Source organism: Aphelocoma coerulescens, chromosome 23, assembly GCF_041296385.1.
Source record: "Aphelocoma coerulescens isolate FSJ_1873_10779 chromosome 23, UR_Acoe_1.0, whole genome shotgun sequence".
Lineage (NCBI taxonomy): Eukaryota > Metazoa > Chordata > Aves > Passeriformes > Corvidae > Aphelocoma > Aphelocoma coerulescens.
The window spans coordinates 7,558,261-7,575,064 of NC_091036.1; the positions used below are offsets into that span (position 1 = coordinate 7,558,261).

At 60.0% G+C, this 16,804-nt stretch overlaps 2 protein-coding genes across 4 annotated transcripts; both read left to right on the top strand.

The window, feature by feature from the left end:
- The first annotated feature begins 209 nt into the window (after positions 1 to 209).
- On the top strand, positions 210 to 12,412 carry ZDHHC18 (zinc finger DHHC-type palmitoyltransferase 18). 3 transcript variants are annotated; one of them, XM_069036100.1, is made up of 10 exons: positions 210 to 469; positions 2,999 to 3,159; positions 4,540 to 4,689; positions 5,410 to 5,547; positions 5,981 to 6,029; positions 6,360 to 6,462; positions 7,650 to 7,759; positions 8,956 to 9,055; positions 10,813 to 10,904; positions 11,708 to 12,412. In XM_069036100.1, exons 1-9 carry the CDS (start codon positions 210 to 212, stop codon positions 10,852 to 10,854), a joined length of 1,113 nt encoding a protein of 370 aa, XP_068892201.1. In that variant the 3' UTR covers positions 10,855 to 10,904; positions 11,708 to 12,412. The 3 variants fall into 3 exon arrangements, with proteins under 3 accessions (XP_068892201.1, XP_068892200.1, XP_068892202.1); XM_069036099.1 differs by lacking the exons at positions 10,813 to 10,904; positions 11,708 to 12,412 and adding an exon at positions 10,179 to 10,457; XM_069036101.1 differs by lacking the exons at positions 10,813 to 10,904; positions 11,708 to 12,412 and having other exon boundaries at positions 8,956 to 10,271.
- Positions 12,413 to 14,967: 2,555 nt separating this feature from the next.
- Positions 14,968 to 16,346, top strand: SFN (stratifin). Its single transcript, XM_069035999.1, is given in 2 exon segments — positions 14,968 to 15,171; positions 15,173 to 16,346. Coding segments are annotated over 2 exon segments (963 nt in total). The 3' UTR covers positions 15,932 to 16,346.
- The last annotated feature ends 458 nt before the right edge of the window (positions 16,347 to 16,804 follow it).

Sequence of the window (16,804 nt, forward strand, 5' to 3'; positions counted from 1 at the left end):
CGGGATCGGGGTTCGGTGGGGCGGCGGGGCCGGCAGGGGGCGCTGTGCGGTGGGGCGGGGCCGGGCCGGGATCGGGGCGGGGCCGGCGGGGCCGGCGGGGCCGGGCCGGGGTTCGGGGCCGGGCCGGGGTTCGGGGCCGGGCCGGGATCGGGGCGGGGCCGGGCCGGGGTTCGGGGCCGGGCCGGGGCTCCGGGCGCCGCGGCGGGGCCATGAAGGACTGCGAGTACCGGCAGATCCCGCCCGGGGCGGCGGCGATGCCGGGCCCGGGCCCGGGCGGGTCGCCGCCCCCCGCGGCCGCCGTCGCCCCGCGGGCCGGAGCGGCGCGGCGGCCCCGCAGGAAGTGGGAGGTGTTCCCGGGCCGCAACCGCTTCTACTGCGGCGGCCGCCTCATGCTGGCGCGGCACAGCGGCGTCTTCGCCCTCACGCTCGGCCTCATCCTGGCCACCAGCGGCCTCTTCTTCGCCTTCGAGTGAGTCTGGGGCCGGCGGGGCTCGGGACCCCAGAGCCGTGCGGGGTCCGTGCCTCGGGTCCTCCCCTTGGGGCTCCGAGCAGCGCCTGTCCCCCTCCTTAAGCCCCTCCTTTGGGGGAGCCGGGGTTAGCTGGCAACCCACGCTGGCCCCCCTGCTGGGAGGGGGTGGGCTGGGGGACATCCTCCCCCCGTGGGATCCCCGGTATCCCTCCCTTCTCCCCGGTGCCCCCCGAGCCCTTTCCCACGGTACAGCCCCCAGACCCCCTTTGCAGGCAGTCACTGCCCCATCACCTGTCCCCAGGTGTATTTATGAGGGGCAGGGGTTGTTCTGCACCTTGTTTGCTCAGTCTGGCCCCAGGAAGGGGTTTAACATGCCCCCAGGATGCCCTCCCGGCCTCTAAATGCAGCCCCCAAGTCTCTCCTCTTGCTCCCAAGAAGAGAATTGGCCCAGAATTGCAGCCGGGAAACCCCCAAGGCTCGTGGGCTTTGTCCACTACTGGGATCTAGGAACGGTGTTTCTTCTAAATGGTGACACGCCTCGGGGTCCCACCTCCAGGGTCTGCACTGGAGCTCGGCCCCCCCTGTGCAGCGGAGTCTGGGGAGGAGGGAGCTGCATCTCCCCAGGCCCCTTTCCTTTGGAAAGCTGGTCCAGGGAAGCTCCCTGCTCCTGCAGCCTGAGAGAGGGGAGAGCCAGGAGCATCCCGTTGTGTCCTGAGCTGCACTGGGGAGCTGGGGAAGGAGCACCGTGGGTTCCTGACACCTCGGAGGGTTCTGATGTCCTGCCTCTGTTTCTGTCACGGGAGGGACAGGAGCCGCATTTCCCTGGAGCGGGGGGCCACGCCTGCCTTTGGATCACGGCGTTATCCCTGCAAGTGTCGGAGTAAAGCTGCCCGAGCCTGCTGGTGGGGAGATGAAAGTATTTGATCGGATTAGAGGTTCTGAGAAGTCAGATGAGCTGAAAGGGACAGGCAGCTGCGGGAAGCAGGCGCAGCATCCCGATGGAAAAACCCCTTTCTCAGCATCACCCACCGGGGCTGGGGCTGCCGGGCAGCTCAGCACAGTAACGGCTTTGTGTGGCCAGGCAGAGGACCCAGGACATCTGCTCTGCCTCCCTTCTTGCCGAGTCACTCTCTCGTGTTTGAAGATGCCCTGGGGCTCTCCAAGTTGTTATTTTAGCAGGATGCCTCTGTTGCACAGGCTGCAGTTTGCTGGTTGACAGCAAATGCATCTTGCCTGTGTCTGCACTTCATGGTTTCTATGGGAAAACCTGGCACAGGGTGCCCAGAGCAGATGTCGCTGCCCCTGGATCCCTGGAAGTGTCCAGTGCCAGGTTGGACAGGGCTTGGAGCAACCTGGGATACTGGAAGGTGTCCTTGCCCATGGCAGGGGTGGAATGAGATGGGCTTTAAGGTCCTTTCCTTCCCAAACCATTTGGGGATTCTCTGATTTATGTGATTTCTTGTTCCCTGGTGGGGCAGAGTGGGCTCTGGAGGTTCTCCCAGGAAAGGGGTGACAACAAGCTCACGTCTCTCCTTTCCACAGACCTTTCTGTTGGTGACTGAGGGGCTCAGGCTTGGACTGAAGGGGTTTTGTTGCTCGGTGGCTGCTTTGTTCTGGACAGCTGAGCTGGAGAGGTGAAACAAAAGTTGCTTAATCCTCTCAGAGTGCTGCAGAGCCTGAGCACTGCCTGCAGCTGTCAGGGCTGGGGCAGCCTGTCCTGTGCTGGCTCTGGGTGCTGATCAGTCCTCTGCAGGAGTGGACAGTGGCTCTGTGCGTGCAGGGCTGTGTCCTCTGCTGTCCTCAGCTGCCACCTTCGGGTAACGGAGCTGCCCTGGTGTGGGGTGTGATCACACCGGTCCCCATCTATGGAAAAACAGCCCCAGGTCAGCTGCTGAGGTGCCTGGTGGCTTTGTCACAGCACCCGGTGCTGGGAGGTGTCCTCAGCCAAACATCTGGCATGCCCTGAAGGGCACAGAGTCATCCAGAGGCAACAAAGCTGTTGGATCAAAGCCAAGTCCATGCTGGACCCAGTGGGATCCTGGTCACAGCGATTCTGATCCCTGCACAGCTCAGGGTGTTGTTCCTGTATTCTTGGTGCTGCTGTTGTAGAGGTGACCAGGCTTTGGGGCAGCTGGTGGGTTTTTGAGATGTGGTTCTGGGACTGCAGAAGATCGAAGAGGTTGTGTGCAGGGCCCTGGGTGTGTCTTGGTGCCTCAGACCCCCTCTTCCCAGTTCCACTCCAGTGTTTTAGGGGCTGGCTCTTGCTGTTCATAGACTCAGAATATCCTGGGCTGGAAGGGACCCACAAGGATCATCGAGTCCAACTCCTGGCTCTGAACAAGACACCCCCAAAAAGGTTGATAACCCCCAAAAGGTTGATACCTCCAAAAAGGTTGTTGACCCACAAGGCTCCACAAAGCAACAGTGCTTGAGCCCTCTACTCCGTGACAGTTCGTGGTGTGATGTCCCAGCTGACAGTGGGTCTGTGCAATGACTGATAACAATTCCATTTCATTTATCTTTTAACAGCTGCCCCTTCCTTGCCAGTCACCTGACCCTGGCCATCCCCATCATCGCCGCCGTCCTCTTCTTCTTTGTCATCAGCTGCCTGCTCCAGACGAGCTTCAGAGACCCAGGAATCCTGCCCAGAGCCACCCCCAGTGAGGCTGCAGACCTGGAAAAGCGAATTGGTGAGAGCTCTGACCACTCTCCTGTGTTTGGTTCTGTGCGTAGCTCTGTGTGTGTCTGTGCACCTTTCAGGCTCAGTGAGGCCCCTTTTTTGGGTCTTGACTCCTTAAGGTTTTTCCAGGGGGGAGAAGAATCCAGAGTATCAGACTGTGAGGCTTGACAGTGTTCACCAGTCATGGTGAGAAGTGCAACAAGCTCCTCTGGCACAGCAGGCAGTGCCTCAGAGAGGATCTGCAGAGCAGCTCAGGTGCTTTTTGTTCCTGTTTAGTCCCAGCGCTTTCCCAGGCAGCAGAGTTGAAGGATAATTAATGCTTTTTGATACTGTGATTTGCCATTGAGCCTGCTGTGCTGCAGGGTGTTCTTTAGAGTAGGCTAATGTTTGTCCTCTTCTAAAAACTGCTCTGTCATGCTGGTTTGGGGACAGCCAAGGAGATGTTTGCATCCAGGAGCTGTGGACCTCGTTGATGTGACAGGTTGTAATAAATGCTTTAGAAGAGCTGATGGGAGACAGCTTGAATCTGTCCCACTGAACACAGATGCAAGGCAGTAATTCTACATCTGACTTTAAAAATCGTTTTTAAATATCCCCAGAGTGGTGATCCATGTTTCTATTTATAAGGGCCTAAAGCAGTAATCTGGCTGCAGATGCTGCCTGATGTGCCAGCTGTTACTGTTAATATAATCCACTTTTTATCCTCTTAGCATGCTCATGGTTGCATCGCTATTTTCAAAGAATTCCTCACAGTTGGAAAGGTACTTTTTTAGGGAATGACTTAAAGGAATAACCCCCAAAACTGCCGACGTGACACAGGGGGTTCCCAGCTTTTGCTGTGCACAGGAACAGTCTCCAGCCCCCAGGGAATAATGCAGTGCCAGCACACACGGATGTAACTTGCAGTGTCCCTAAAAATCCTCAGTTTAAACCTGGAGGAGGAGGAATCCCTGGAGGCTGTGAAGTGACAGGCAGTGGCAGGGATGCTCCTGCCAGGGCCACCCGGGTTCCTGTCACAGCAGAGGCAGAGCCACACGTGCATTGACAGCCTGTGTTGCTGTTGTGACCCACTGGACACGCAGAGATGAGCTGCTGTTCCTGGGCTGCTGCTTTACACTCATTATTTATAAATTACTTGACGTTCCCACAGCACTGGGCACTTACTGCTTCCTCTTGGCATCCCAGCAGCGTTGCCACTGAACAAAGACAGGCCATAAATAATGCTGCGAGGAGCTGACTGGAGCTCTTGGCTGCCCACCCTGCAACAAATCCTGTCTTGTCTTCTGTTCAAGCCAGGAGAGCATGTGCCGGCCCCTGCTCCGGCTAGGAGGCAGCTGGGGGTGACGCAGGGGTGACACAGGGGTGTGAGTGCCCCTCCTTGTCCTTGCAGACAGCATGGGCAGCTCCACGTACCGTCCCCCGGCCCGCACCATGGAGGTGGTGATCAACAAGTACGTGGTGAAGCTCAAGTACTGCTACACCTGCAAGATGTTCCGGCCCCCGCGCACCTCCCACTGCAGCGTCTGCGACAACTGCGTCGGTGAGGGGGCACGGGGCTGGGTGTGAGGGGAAATGTGGTCAGTAATAGGATATCCTGAGCTGGAAGGGGCCCACAGGGATCATTGATCCAGCTCTTGGCCCTGCACAGACACCCCAACAGCCCCACCCTGGCCATCCCTGGCAGCGCTGTCCCAACGCTCCTGGAGCTCTGGCAGCCTCGGGGCTGGGACCATTCCCTGGGGAGCCTGGGCAGTGCCCAGCACCCTCTGGGGGAAGAAGTTTTTCCCAATATCCAGCCTGACCCTCTCTTGACACAGCTCCAGCCATTCCCTCAGGTCCTGTCACTGATCCTGTCACTTGTGTTCCTGGACAGATTGCTTTTTGCTTCTCCTGAAGGATTATAAAAGAAGATACTGGGTGGGCTGTCTCCTTCGCATTTAAATTCAGAGCAGCACCAGTGCAGTGGCTCAGGGCAAGGGGCAGCACATCCAAGACTCCATGGCTCTGTTTGCCCTGGTTATGGGAAGAGGGTTCTGGAAAATGCAGTTCCACAAGCACGAGGTTTGCAGCGGGCTCCTCGTTGTGTGTGGCCTGGCTGTCCCCAGGCTGGTACAGACACCACGGAAACTTTGTGCCTCTGGACTCGAGGTGGAGGGGGAAGATGGGTTTGCAGCTCCTCATTTTGGGAGGCTGAGCAGAGTCTGCTCCGTGTTGGGTGCGAGGTGGCAGGAGCCCCGCTCACCACGAGCCTTCGTTCCAGAGAGATTCGATCACCACTGCCCCTGGGTGGGCAACTGCGTGGGGAAGCGCAACTACCGCTACTTCTACGCCTTCATCCTCTCCCTGTCCTTCCTCACCGCCTTCATCTTCGCCTGTGTCGTCACCCACCTCACCCTGCGTAAGTCCCTGGCCTGGAGGGGCTGTGGTGCTCCCAGCACAGCTCTGGGTCACTGCTCCTGTGGGACACAGCACAGCAAGGGTCTGGGTGGGTCACACCAGGTGAGGGATTAAAGGGTCTCAGACATGAGGAAGCCCCTGATCCAGCTGCACCTCGCTGCAGAGGGACTTTGGGGGCTGGGGATGGGATTTTCTTGCCCAGAGCAGATGAGCTGGTGGTGCATCTGCCCTTCCCCTGGCAGGGAAGGTGACTTTCCCACCACCCCCAAAGCTCCCGGAGCCGTGTCCGTGCGCTGACGTTTCTGCAGCGTTCCAGACTGCAGATGTTCCTCAGGCAGACAGACACATCCACACGGCCCATGGGGGTGGAGTTCTGGCTGGAGGGGCAGGGCTGCCTGCTGGGATGCCGTTCCTTGTTTTATTTTGCTTTGCAGGCTCTCAGAGGGATGGGTTCCTGGCCACTCTGAAGACAACCCCTGCGAGATATCCTTCTGCTGGCAGCAGCTGCTCGGGGTGCCCAGCACCACTAATCACTAACAGAGAGGGGCCAGGAGCTCTTTGCAGGTCACCCCGGTGTCCTTTCCTCAAATTAATTTAGCCCCCTGGCTACCTGGGACTAAGGGTGGGTGACAGAGTTGTTTCCCAGTTTGCAAGTTGAGGTGGAAAGGGAAGAGCTGGAGCAGGCTGTGCCTTGGTGGATCCCTGCGGACCAGCTCAGGGAATGGGAAGCTTGCCCAAACCTCACCAAACAGTCCTCTGCCTCTCCTTGCAGGATGATTTTGTTCCTTGAGACTTCCTTGACTTTTGTTTCACTGTGCTGGAGCTGGTGATTTGTTTTTTCTCAGTCTGGTCTATTCTGGGCCTCTCAGGTTTTCACACTTATTTAGTCGCCTCCAACCTGACGACGAATGAAGATGTAAGTACCTGGGTGCTTGTCCTGCTGCCAGGCTGTCCATGGCCCATCCTGAGCAGGTCTTCAGGGAACTCTTGGCTGCCTCAGTGCAGTGTTTCACTGCCTGTGATAGCCCAGCACAGAGCAAACTGCCTCTGCCCACGGCTGCACTTCCAGGTGGCTGAGTTAGAACCATCACGTGTGTGTTTTTTCCAGTCTGTTTGTGGCATTGCTTAAAATTAGGAGTTCTGAGATTAAAAAGCCCAGAGGTGTATTTGGGTGTGAACTTGGTGATCTGAATTCAGCATCCCGTGTAACCACGGGTTTCCTCTGAGACCCTGGGCCAGTCCCTTTGTGTCTGGCAGTTCCTCATCTCTAATAAGCAAATGATGCACAGACATCTGATGAGATTTACCTTCAAATCTGGGGTGTGCACAGACTCCAAAGACCAAATGAATGCCCCGAGTGGGGCAGATTGTATGGAGAAGCAGGATCTGTCTGATCCTTGGAATCAAAATTCACCCTTCAGGCCAGAAGTACCTGTAATCCTTGCTGGGATCTTCCAGCACTGCAGAAGGCATGTTTGCATCCCTTTTCTTTTTTGCCTTTTCCCCTTTCCCCTCCACCTTACATCCAGAGGTGTGGAAGAACTGCTCAGGGCTGTGTGAGTGAAGCTCACAGTTTGTACCCCAGCACTGGGAGCACCAGTGGCCCGTTGCCTCTCTGGCCTGGTTGCCCATGGCTCCAGCCTTCTGCTGCAGCTGGGGAGAGGAAGTAAAACAAGAGGAGGAAATGTGCTGGTAAATGCTGGTGATGGTTCAGTGCAGCCCGGGCCAGGTGTGGCAGCTGCCCACCCGCCTGTGCCACGCGCGGTTTCAAAAGCAGAGCCCGGGCAGCTGCTGGGCTGGGGACAGAGGAGCCTCTGGGCTGGGAATCCCCTCGCTGTCTGTTCAGCCTGAGGGGCCCAGGAGGGACCACGAGCTGCTCTGATGGGCTGCCAGCCTCGGAGAGCACGAGGGAAGGAGGAGGATGGGGCTGGTGTGGCAGATGGTGACAGTGGTGACAGTGGTGGCAGTGACACGTTGCTGTGCAGCACTTGGAGGGCACAGCTTGGGGGCTCCCAACCTCCCAGCCCTGCAGCAAGGATCCATTACCATGTCACTGTCTGCTCTCGCATCCTTCCCCTCCTAATCTGTGTCCATCCCTTTCAGATCAAAGGGTCCTGGTCAAACAAGAGGGGCTCGGAGTTTGCCAATCCCTACAGCCATAAAAGCATCCTCACGAACTGCTGTGCAGTGCTGTGTGGACCATTCCATCCCAGGTAAGAGACTTCCAGGCACTGGGAATTGCATCCTGCTGTGGGAGGGGGGCCTTGGGAAGGACAGATCTGTCATGGTCCACATCAGCACAAACACATGTGCTCTGATGGTGAGGAGGAAAGCTTCCCACTCTGCAGAGAAAGTCTGGAGATGGATGAGTAGGAGATGAGCTGTGTTGGAACATGATGAGTTTGGGGCACTTGTAGCTGTTTAACGGAACTTGGAGATAAGACAAATCCTGCAGTTGGATGAGGGGAAGAACAGCACCAAAGGATCTGGCAGCAGATGGTCAATACCAGTACAGGCACTTCTGGTCCCCGTGGCCAGGGTTGGACTGAGGTGATCTTTGAGGTCCCTTTCACCCCAAACCATTCCATGATTCTGTGATTCTTGGCACATTTTTGCTCGTGTACTCTGAGGCTTGAGCCTCGTGGCAAACAGCCAAGGGAGATCCACACCAGGCAGGGCAGAGACCCTGGGCTTCACCAGCACTGAGATCACCAGGGATGCTCAGTATCCCCCGCCAAAGGCTCTTCCCTGGCTGCGAGTGTCCCCGAGCACAGGACAGCTGCAGCTTCGTCACAAGGTGGTGCAGTTGGGCAGAGTCAGGCCCTGCTCTGCTCCTCGCTGGAGCTGAGCACCTGCCTTGGCGCTCCCAGCCTGTCCTGGGGATTTGGAGATCCCTGGAGGATCCAGTTTGGAGTCGTGAAGCAGCTTGGTGGTGCTAACTCGGTGTAACAGCAGCAGAGTAAAGCGTGGTTTGTATTTTATATCCAGCCCTGCTCCCTGAAGTGTCCCCAGGCTTTTTGTTGGGTTCAGAGGTGCCAAAATGCGGTGCTGCCATTCCAAGCTGGTCAATCTGTGCATTCAGAGAGCCAGGCTGGGAGGCTGTGGGGAGGAGAACAGTGTTTTATTCCAGTTTGTTCCTCTTTAATGTTGGTTTCATGTTGTGAAGCCCTTTGGCCAGTTCCCCTTTGAGTTTGTGGCTGGCCTGTGGCTTGTAAGAGAGGTGGGTGGCTCATGGGACGGGTCTGTGGCTCATGGGACGGGTCTGTGGCTCTTGTTGGGCAGGAACCCCGTGCTCCAGCACCCTGCCTGTGCTGTGCTCAGCAGCTCCCAGGAGAGCCTTCCCTGTGGCCTGTGAGCTCCCAGCTCCAGTCTTCATTCCCTGAACTCCTTTTCCCTTCCTGTTTTCCAGTTTGATAGACAGAAGAGGATTTATCCAGCCAGATATTGGGACCCCGTCCAGTCCCAAGAGCGAAATCCCTTCCTTTGGAGCCAAAACTGACACCAGCATGGTAGGAGGCATTCCCTAGCAGTGCTGTGATGTTCCCAGTGCCTGCTGTGCCTGCACCTTGCTCCAGCCAGTTCCTTCCCCTGTCACGTCCCTGGCCTCAGGAGGGACAGCCCTGGGACCCAGAGCTGCCAAGGACTCGAGCCATGTGTTGCCTTCTTTTTTTACACTTATTTATTACTTTTTGTTTATTTGTTTCACTGTGACGTGGCCTGTCAGGGGGTTTGCCTGACAGAGCCCGACAGCTCATGGGACCCTTGGACTGGTGCTGGAAGCAGGGGGGTCCCTGGGGAGCCCCCAGACCCCTGAGCTCCAGGGGATCTCTGTGAATCCTGCCAGGAATCATGAGGTGGGCCAAGGTGGGAGGTGGGCACTGTGTCCCTGTTGTCTGCATGAACACATCCCACTCCCTGTGCCCACCTGGAAGGGCTGCTCTGTCTCTCAGGCTGGAGCAGCTTCCCCTCTCCAGAAGCTGCTGTGCCTTGGTCAGTTGGGCTGTCCAGCTGGGAGGACTCTGGCTCCCAGCAGAGCTGGGGCAGGTGAGGCTGTCCTGGGTGATCCCTGCTGGTCCCGTTTCTGGCTGGTTGCTGGGGGTGGCTGTGTTTTGGCCCTGCCAGTTGGTCAGACACATTCTGCAGCAAGGACACGAGTGGGGGGCCCCTCCTCTAACGGGGAAGAAGAAACACTCTGTGCTCTGTGACTCTCCTGAGATGCAGGTCACAGCTACAGGGGTCAGGTTTGGGAGCTGGAGCTTCCCTGGGTTGTGCCCTGACTGCGGGAAACCAAAAGGCAACGGAAAAGTGTGTGAATTCCTGAGGGTCACACCCTTCCCAGGTGGAGCTTCACAGAGGAAGCAGCGAGAGGGTGCTGGTCTCCAATAAGCTCATGGTGTGCTCTTGGTTTGGGTCTCTGAACAGCAGAGTGTCCCCAGGGCTGTCCCCAGTGCCCTGGGAGCCATTCCAGCTGCTCACCCATGAGCACCCAGGCAGCCAGCTCTGTGTCCTTGGGGCGAAGGGAGAGTCACAAACCTTGTAGCAATACTTGAATCGTGTTATTAAAAGCTGCTGGATATTTTTGCACAATTTGTAGGACTTTTTTCTACGTAGAACGTTTTCTATCCTGCGCAGGGAGCGTTGTGCACGTTGGCACCAGGGCAGAGGCTCACAGTGCCGAGCTGCTGTCAGGTTTCCTTGGAGCAGACAGACCAGTTTCAACCTCGGGCAGGGGCAGCAGGTTTTGGGGGGCAGCCCAGCCCCCCTGAGTTCACCAGCATCATGCTTTGTACTCTGTGAGTGCCTGTGCCAGGGGGATGGCAGAGGAGCAGTGAGGAGGGGGTTACCAGGGGCCAGACTCCTTCCTGTTTTTATTTAAACCAGTTTCCTTTGTTACTCAATAAAATTCTATTTTTAAAGAGTTAACTGCTTGGATGATTATTTTCCTCCTTGAAGACAGAAGAGGGCGGGTGTGTCCTGGTGTTTGGCATCTCTCATGTGCCAGCTGGACTCTGTTAGGCTCAGGCCTCACCTGGCAGCTCCTGGAAGCTCCTGCTACGAGGGATGAGCAGCGGCTGGTGCTGCTGTGACTTGCTGGAGTGAAGGGATTTTGCTGTCCCGCATTTCCAGGCTGGGCAGGGGCTCATCCCCTCCCCACTGTTGTCACCTCAGTGTCCTTTCCGCAGCTGAGATCTGTGCTCCCCGTCTGTGCCAGCCCCTCGGGCCCCGTGCCAGGTGTGAGGTGCATAACCTCTGGTGTCTTCCCCAGGAGGATGCCTGCCAGGACTTTGCCATTTCCTGCACAGCCTGACGGGATTTGCCCTTCCCCGGACGTTTGCCCTGATTTCTGAGGGTTACCTGGTAAGAAAGTGCTTTCTTCTCCCTGTCACCCACTCGAGCCACCCATCTCATCTCCACTGCATGACAGCTCTGTCCTCGGAGCCCATCACCCCCAGCTGTGCTGACATCCGTGTGCCCCATCCATCCCAGCAGGATCCCACCGGCACGGGGGCAGGGTCCCAGGGCTGGGAGGGTGAGGGGGCACCTGAAGGCTTTGCCAGAACAGGATGGGTTTGGTTTCCCCCAGCTCTGTGCTGGGCCTGGCATGGGCTGGAGCCACCCAGTCTGCATGGGCACACGTGTGGGACCCGGGTGGGACCCGTGTGGCCGGGGATGGCAGAGGGTTCTGGAGCCTGGGGCTGGCTGGAGCACAGCCTGCAGTGGCCGTGTGAGGAGACCCCAGCCAAGGCAGAGATTTGGTGTTGGAGGGAGCTGTGGCCTGGACAGGGCTGGCCCCTGTACCCCCATTCCTGACCTGTTCTGTGGCTCAGGTGACCCCTCTGGCCCCTCTGCCCATTTTCCTCTCTGCAACACCCAGTTCCTCCTCCTGTGGCCGAGGTAAGTTCCTTCAGGGCATGTCAGTGACCTGTGTCACCCGTGGGCCGTGGAGCTGCCCCTCTGCCCCCTCCTGCAGCACCCCATGAGCTCCTTGGGCCTCAGGGCGGGGATGGAGCCCCTTCCTCCCTTCATCCCAGCCTGTTCCCCCTCTGCCAGCGAGCCTGGGTGCTCCGCCCTGCTCCCGTTCTCCTCACTCCTCTATTTCTGGCACTAACCCTCTCCTTCTCTTCCTCCCCTCTCCTCTTCCTCGCTCTGGGCGGATCCAGTGCCACGAGCCCCAGCAGCCTCTGCCTCTCGTGGAGATCCCACGGGAGCCGAGCCCACAGCCATGACCACCTCGAGTGCCTCCGCTCGCCAGGGCTGCGCCTTCCTCCCTCCCCCAGAGCGGGGGGAAGCGGCCGCGGCACGGAAAAGCTTTTCCAGCCCCCTCCGGGAGCCGGGACGGGCGTCCCGCGGGCTCGGAGCTCGAAGCCATACAGCCACCCCAACAACGAGTGCAATAACCGGAGTTCCTGCTGTCTCCCGCCGCCGGACGGACCCCGAGGCCGCTGGTGGCTCCCCGTGGCCACCAGCTGGACACTCAGTGACGGTGTCTGCCCGCCATAGATGCTGGAATGTCGTGGTTGGCATTCCAATGGGATTTTGGAAGGAGCAGGATCACTCCAGAGCGTTTACAGCCAAGCCAGGGGCCCCACACAACCCCCCCAGCCCCTCCGAGCCGTGTCCGTGCACCGGAGGACTCTCCCCATGGGAATTCATTCCTGGTCAGTTTATCCCTGCAGCCCCCCAGGCCAGCTCCCCCCTGCCAGCCTCATCTCAGCACGGCTCTGGTTTTAGGGGAAGGGGTTCCAGCCCCTCAGCACCTTGAGCAGCCAGGCCTGCCCCAGCCATGTAGGATTCACCATGTATTTATGCCTTTTACTTTTGTAACAAAATGAAAGTTTCTCCTATTTACTCTACGCTGGTGTCTGGCTCTGCTCCGCTCGAGGAGGGGAACGGCTCCTGCCTGGGCAGGCCCGAGCAGGGAGCCAAGGGAAGACACTGAGGGCTGGCACCGCTTTGCCATCGGCCGTGTGGCCACGGGGATGGGAGCCAGGAGCTTCCCACACTGGGCTGCGGCACAGTTTGGGGCCGGTCTCAGCCATCCGTGGCTCTGCACCCTCCTGTGCAGGGGGAAGGGCCAAGCCAGGCTGGGAAGGAGCAATGGGCAGTGCCCGCAGGACCCGGGGCGCTGTGAGCACCCCTTGGAAAAATGCGTTGTCCGCTGATGTTTTGGGAGCTTGGCAGCGTCCCCACGGCCAGGGGGAGCAGCAGGGCTGGGCAGGGTGGCCAGACGGGCTCTGAGCATCCTTCCAGTGCCGCTGGGAACAGCCACGAGCATCCTCTGCCTCCTGCCAGCGCCCAGCCCACGCCTGCCCTCGGCTCAGGGGCTGGAGACGTGCGCTGGCCTGGGCAGCGTCCCCAGGGCTGGGGTTAACTGGGTGCCCCTCTTCCTGGGGTGATCACAGAACCACAAAATAGTTTGGGATGCACCTTCTGGTGCTGCCCTTTGGCATTTGGGGCACCCATGGGTGCTCTGTGGGGTGATGGTGCAGCCGAGCTCACCCACAGTCCCTGCGCTGGGATCTGGGGCTCTGCCCTTCACCCGCCGCTGGTTCTCCACAGAACTGGTGGAACAGAGCGTCCCTGCAGCCTCCTCTCAGCTCGGCACTGCCAAAACTTGGCAGCAGCTCAGCACCTTTGGCAGGGGCTGCCACAGCCGCCGGATCCAAGGCCAAGCCATCCACACCCCACAGGTGTCCTTGCTGGGGAAGGGGACCCCACCGGGGTCTCCCCATGGGAACCAGCAACGGGTTAAAGAGCCCAAGTGCAGGGTGGGGCAGGATCATCCTGGTCAGGCTCTGAATCCTTCCCCAGGGCTGGGGACTGCAGACCCCAAACCCAAACTATGGCTTTGCTGCCCGAAGGAGTGCGAGCTCAGATTAACCCACCCAGGGATTCCCACCTGTGGTTTTCCAAGAGAAGAAAGTGGATTTTGGCAGGCTGGGTACATTGGGGTGCCCCTTTGGCCCCAATCCCTCTGTGGGGGCTGCATTTTGTGCCCAGTGGAAGTTCTTGGAGGGTCTCTATGGGTCTGCCGGGCAGAGGGTGGGACACAGGCCGTGGTCTCCTACTCACTCGTTCCTTTGGGAAGCGCCTTTTCCCGACTCAGCGGGGCGGAACTTGCTCCCACGGGACCAGCTCACCTGGGGAAGGAGCTCCTATTGCTGCACGTGGCACTCGGGGGGGGCACGGAGGGGCTGTGGGGGGGTTGGTGGAGCTGGACACCCTCACGCCGCTGCCACGGGAGCCCCTCGATGGCACCCGGGCACCCCAACCCCACCACGGGCCAGGAGCTTGGCCGGGAAGGGGTGAACAGCCCTGAATCCCTTTCCGGGGTGCAGAGGGAGAGATGTGAAGACTGGGGGTGTTTTCCTGGGCTTGAAGTGGTTGGGGAAAGTGTCCTCATGTCCCTCCCGCGCCCTCCATCCGCAGCACCGGCCGCTGCGGGAGCTGAGCGAGGCGCGGGGGGATCGCGGGGCGCTCCCGGCCGGGTGTGGGCAGGGAGGAACAAAGCAGCGAGTCAGGCTCATTGAAAGAACCACAACGCTCCTTTTCGCCTTGGCCCGGAGCCGCCCGCCCCGCCCTGCCCTTCCCGCACGCTCCCGCACGGAGATAAGGCCGGGATTGGGCCGGGAGCGGGGCCGGGGCTGCGCCCGGCGTGTGGCAACAGGCTCGGGAGTGAAACTCAGCGCAAGGCGCAGCACAGATCCCTATCGGGGCACTGCGCCGCCGCCGCGGCCCACGGCCAGCCGGGAACAGCCTAAAAATTCCAAAAAGCGAACCCTAAAACTCTTCATTTACACCTTGAGAGATGGGAAGCATCCCCGGTGGGATGGGGAAGGGCAGCCCCGGGGATGGAGGCGGGCAGCGGGGCGGTGCGGGGGCCGGGGTCTCCCCTCTCTCCTCCCACCGCGGGGTGCTTGGGGGGCTCCAGGTGGTCCCACTCGGGGCGGCTCAAAGGCCAGGGCTGATCGTGCCCCGCTCCTCGGGACGGTCCTTCCCGCGGCGCCTGGGAGAGGTGCGGAGCCTCTGCCTCGGTTTCCCCACCTGTGGGAATAAATACCTGCCCGTCAAGCCCTCGCAATTACCGGCGAGTTAATCACCATGTTAAAAACGACAGTGATATGACTTTTTCAGGGGGGGAGGAACCCGTTTTTACGAGCGGCCGCACCCCGTGGCCCATTTCTCCGGGGGGGTGGGAAGAGCGGAGCGCTGCCGTGCGTCCCCGTCCTCCCCAAAGGACAGCGCAGCGCCCGTCGCCCTTCCAAACCCTCTCAGCAGCGGGATGGGCGTTCCCTGGGTGCCGGGGTGGGCGGTGGCTCTGGGGAGACCCTCGGGGCATCCGCGGGTGCTGCACCCACGGGGAGGGCAGGGCGTTGGCCGCCCCCCTCGCCCCCTCCCCAGCGCCCGCCGCCCGCGGGCGATGATTCACCGCGATTTTCCTTTTAAGGCCGCGCTCGGCGGGGAGGAAGCAGAGGAGGAGGAGGAGGAGGACACTCCTTGGACCTGGCTGGCTCCTCCTGCTCTCGCTCGAGGCTCCGACGCCCAGCCAAAAGCGAATCCCGGCGGCAGCGCTCGGCAGAGGCTCCGACGGCTCCCGGTCCCGCTGCTCGCCCAAGCGTCCGCCCCGCGCCCGCGCCCCAGCCATGGCAAGAAACCACCAGGTGCAGAAGGCCAAGCTGGCCGAGCAGGCTGAGCGCTACGAGGACATGGCAGACTTCATGAAGGCGGTGGTGGAGTACGGGGACGAGCTGTCCAACGAGGAGCGCAACCTCCTCTCGGTCGCCTACAAGAACGTGGTGGGCTGCCAGCGCTCGGCCTGGAGGGTCATCTCCAGCATCGAGCACAAAACCGAAGAGGGCGACGACAAAGCGCAGCTGGTGAATGAGTACCGGGAGAAGGTGGAGCAGGAGCTGAACAGCGTCTGCAACAGCGTCCTGGGCTTGCTGGACAAGTATCTCATCAAGAAGGAGGGCGATCCCGAGAGCAGGGTCTTCTACCTGAAGATGAAGGGCGACTACTTCCGATACCTGGCCGAGGTGGCCGCCGGGGATGACCGCAAGTCGGCAATAGAGAAGGCCCAGAAAGCCTACCGAGAGGCCATGGACATCAGCAAAAAGGAGATGCAGCCCACGAACCCCATCCGCCTGGGGCTGGCCCTCAACTTCTCCGTGTTCCACTACGAGATCGCCAACGCCCCCGAGCAGGCCATCTCCCTGGCCAAGACCACCTTCGACGAGGCCATGGGCGACCTGCACACGCTCAGCGAAGACTCCTACAAGGACAGCACCCTCATCATGCAGCTGCTCAGGGACAACCTCACGCTATGGACAGCCGAGTGCGCCGGCGAAGACGGCGGCGAGGCTGGCGAAGAGCCCAAGAACTGAACGTCCCCAGCCGAGCCGGGGACCGGCCCCCACCTGCCCCCGCTCCAGACCTTTCGGCATCTCTTCATAGGGTTTTTTTTTTGGTTGTTTTTTTCTTTTTTTTTTTCGGTTGGTTGGTTTTGGGGGGGAGGAGTCTCAGCTCCTCCACGGCCCCCCCAGCCTGGATACCAGGAGTGGGGGTGGTTTTGGCAGGGCCCTTCCCTCCCTCTCCCCCATCCTCTGCTCTGGGGAGGGGGAAAAGAAGGAGAGGGGGTACCTCCATCCCAGAGAGCTTCCAGCCCCCAACTATTTAACTTTTTTTTGTGGGGGGTGTCCAGTCTGGCTCGTGCCAGCTCCAAACCCCCTGTCCCAGAGGGCTGGAGCAGCGACAGGAGGAGGTGAGGGGCTGGGATGGGGCGAGGGGGGTCCGGGCAGTCCCCCCATTCTGGGAGGAGGTCGCGTGTTGCCAAAGCCTCTGTGCATCTCCAATAAACCTTCTCCTGCACCTCTGCTCTCGTCTGCCTCGTCTCTCCCTGCACACGTGTCCAGGCAGCTCCCGCCGCCGCCGGGCACCCGCTTCACCTCCCATCCCATCCCATCCCATCCCATCCCATCCCATCCCATCCCATCCCATCCCATCCCATCCCATCCCATCCCATCGGGACAGGGAGCAGCTGGGTCCCCCAGCACTGGCTGCTCTCGGTGCCCCCAGCCCCACAGCAGGGTCTCGGGGTGAACTGCGGCCTGTGGGAGGGCTTGGGGAGCTGGGCATCCATGGGACGAGGGTTTTGGCAGCCCCACGCAGGGCTGGCTGCTCCAGGAGGTGCTCCAAGGTCCCTGACCCCACTGTGGAGTGTCCCACCCCCTTGGTACAAACCCACAGTTCCCCAAAAC

Bases quoted from the DNA above. Each gene is read 5' to 3' on its own strand.
- ZDHHC18 (XM_069036099.1), top strand. From the start codon at position 210: ATGAAGGACTGCGAGTACCGGCAGATCCCGCCCGGGGCGGCGGCGATG. The intron at 470-2,998 runs GTGAGTCTGGGG...ATCTTTTAACAG, and splicing joins GGCCTCTTCTTCGCCTTCGA to CTGCCCCTTCCTTGCCAGTC. The intron at 7,760-8,955 runs GTAAGAGACTTC...CCTGTTTTCCAG, and splicing joins TGTGGACCATTCCATCCCAG to TTTGATAGACAGAAGAGGAT.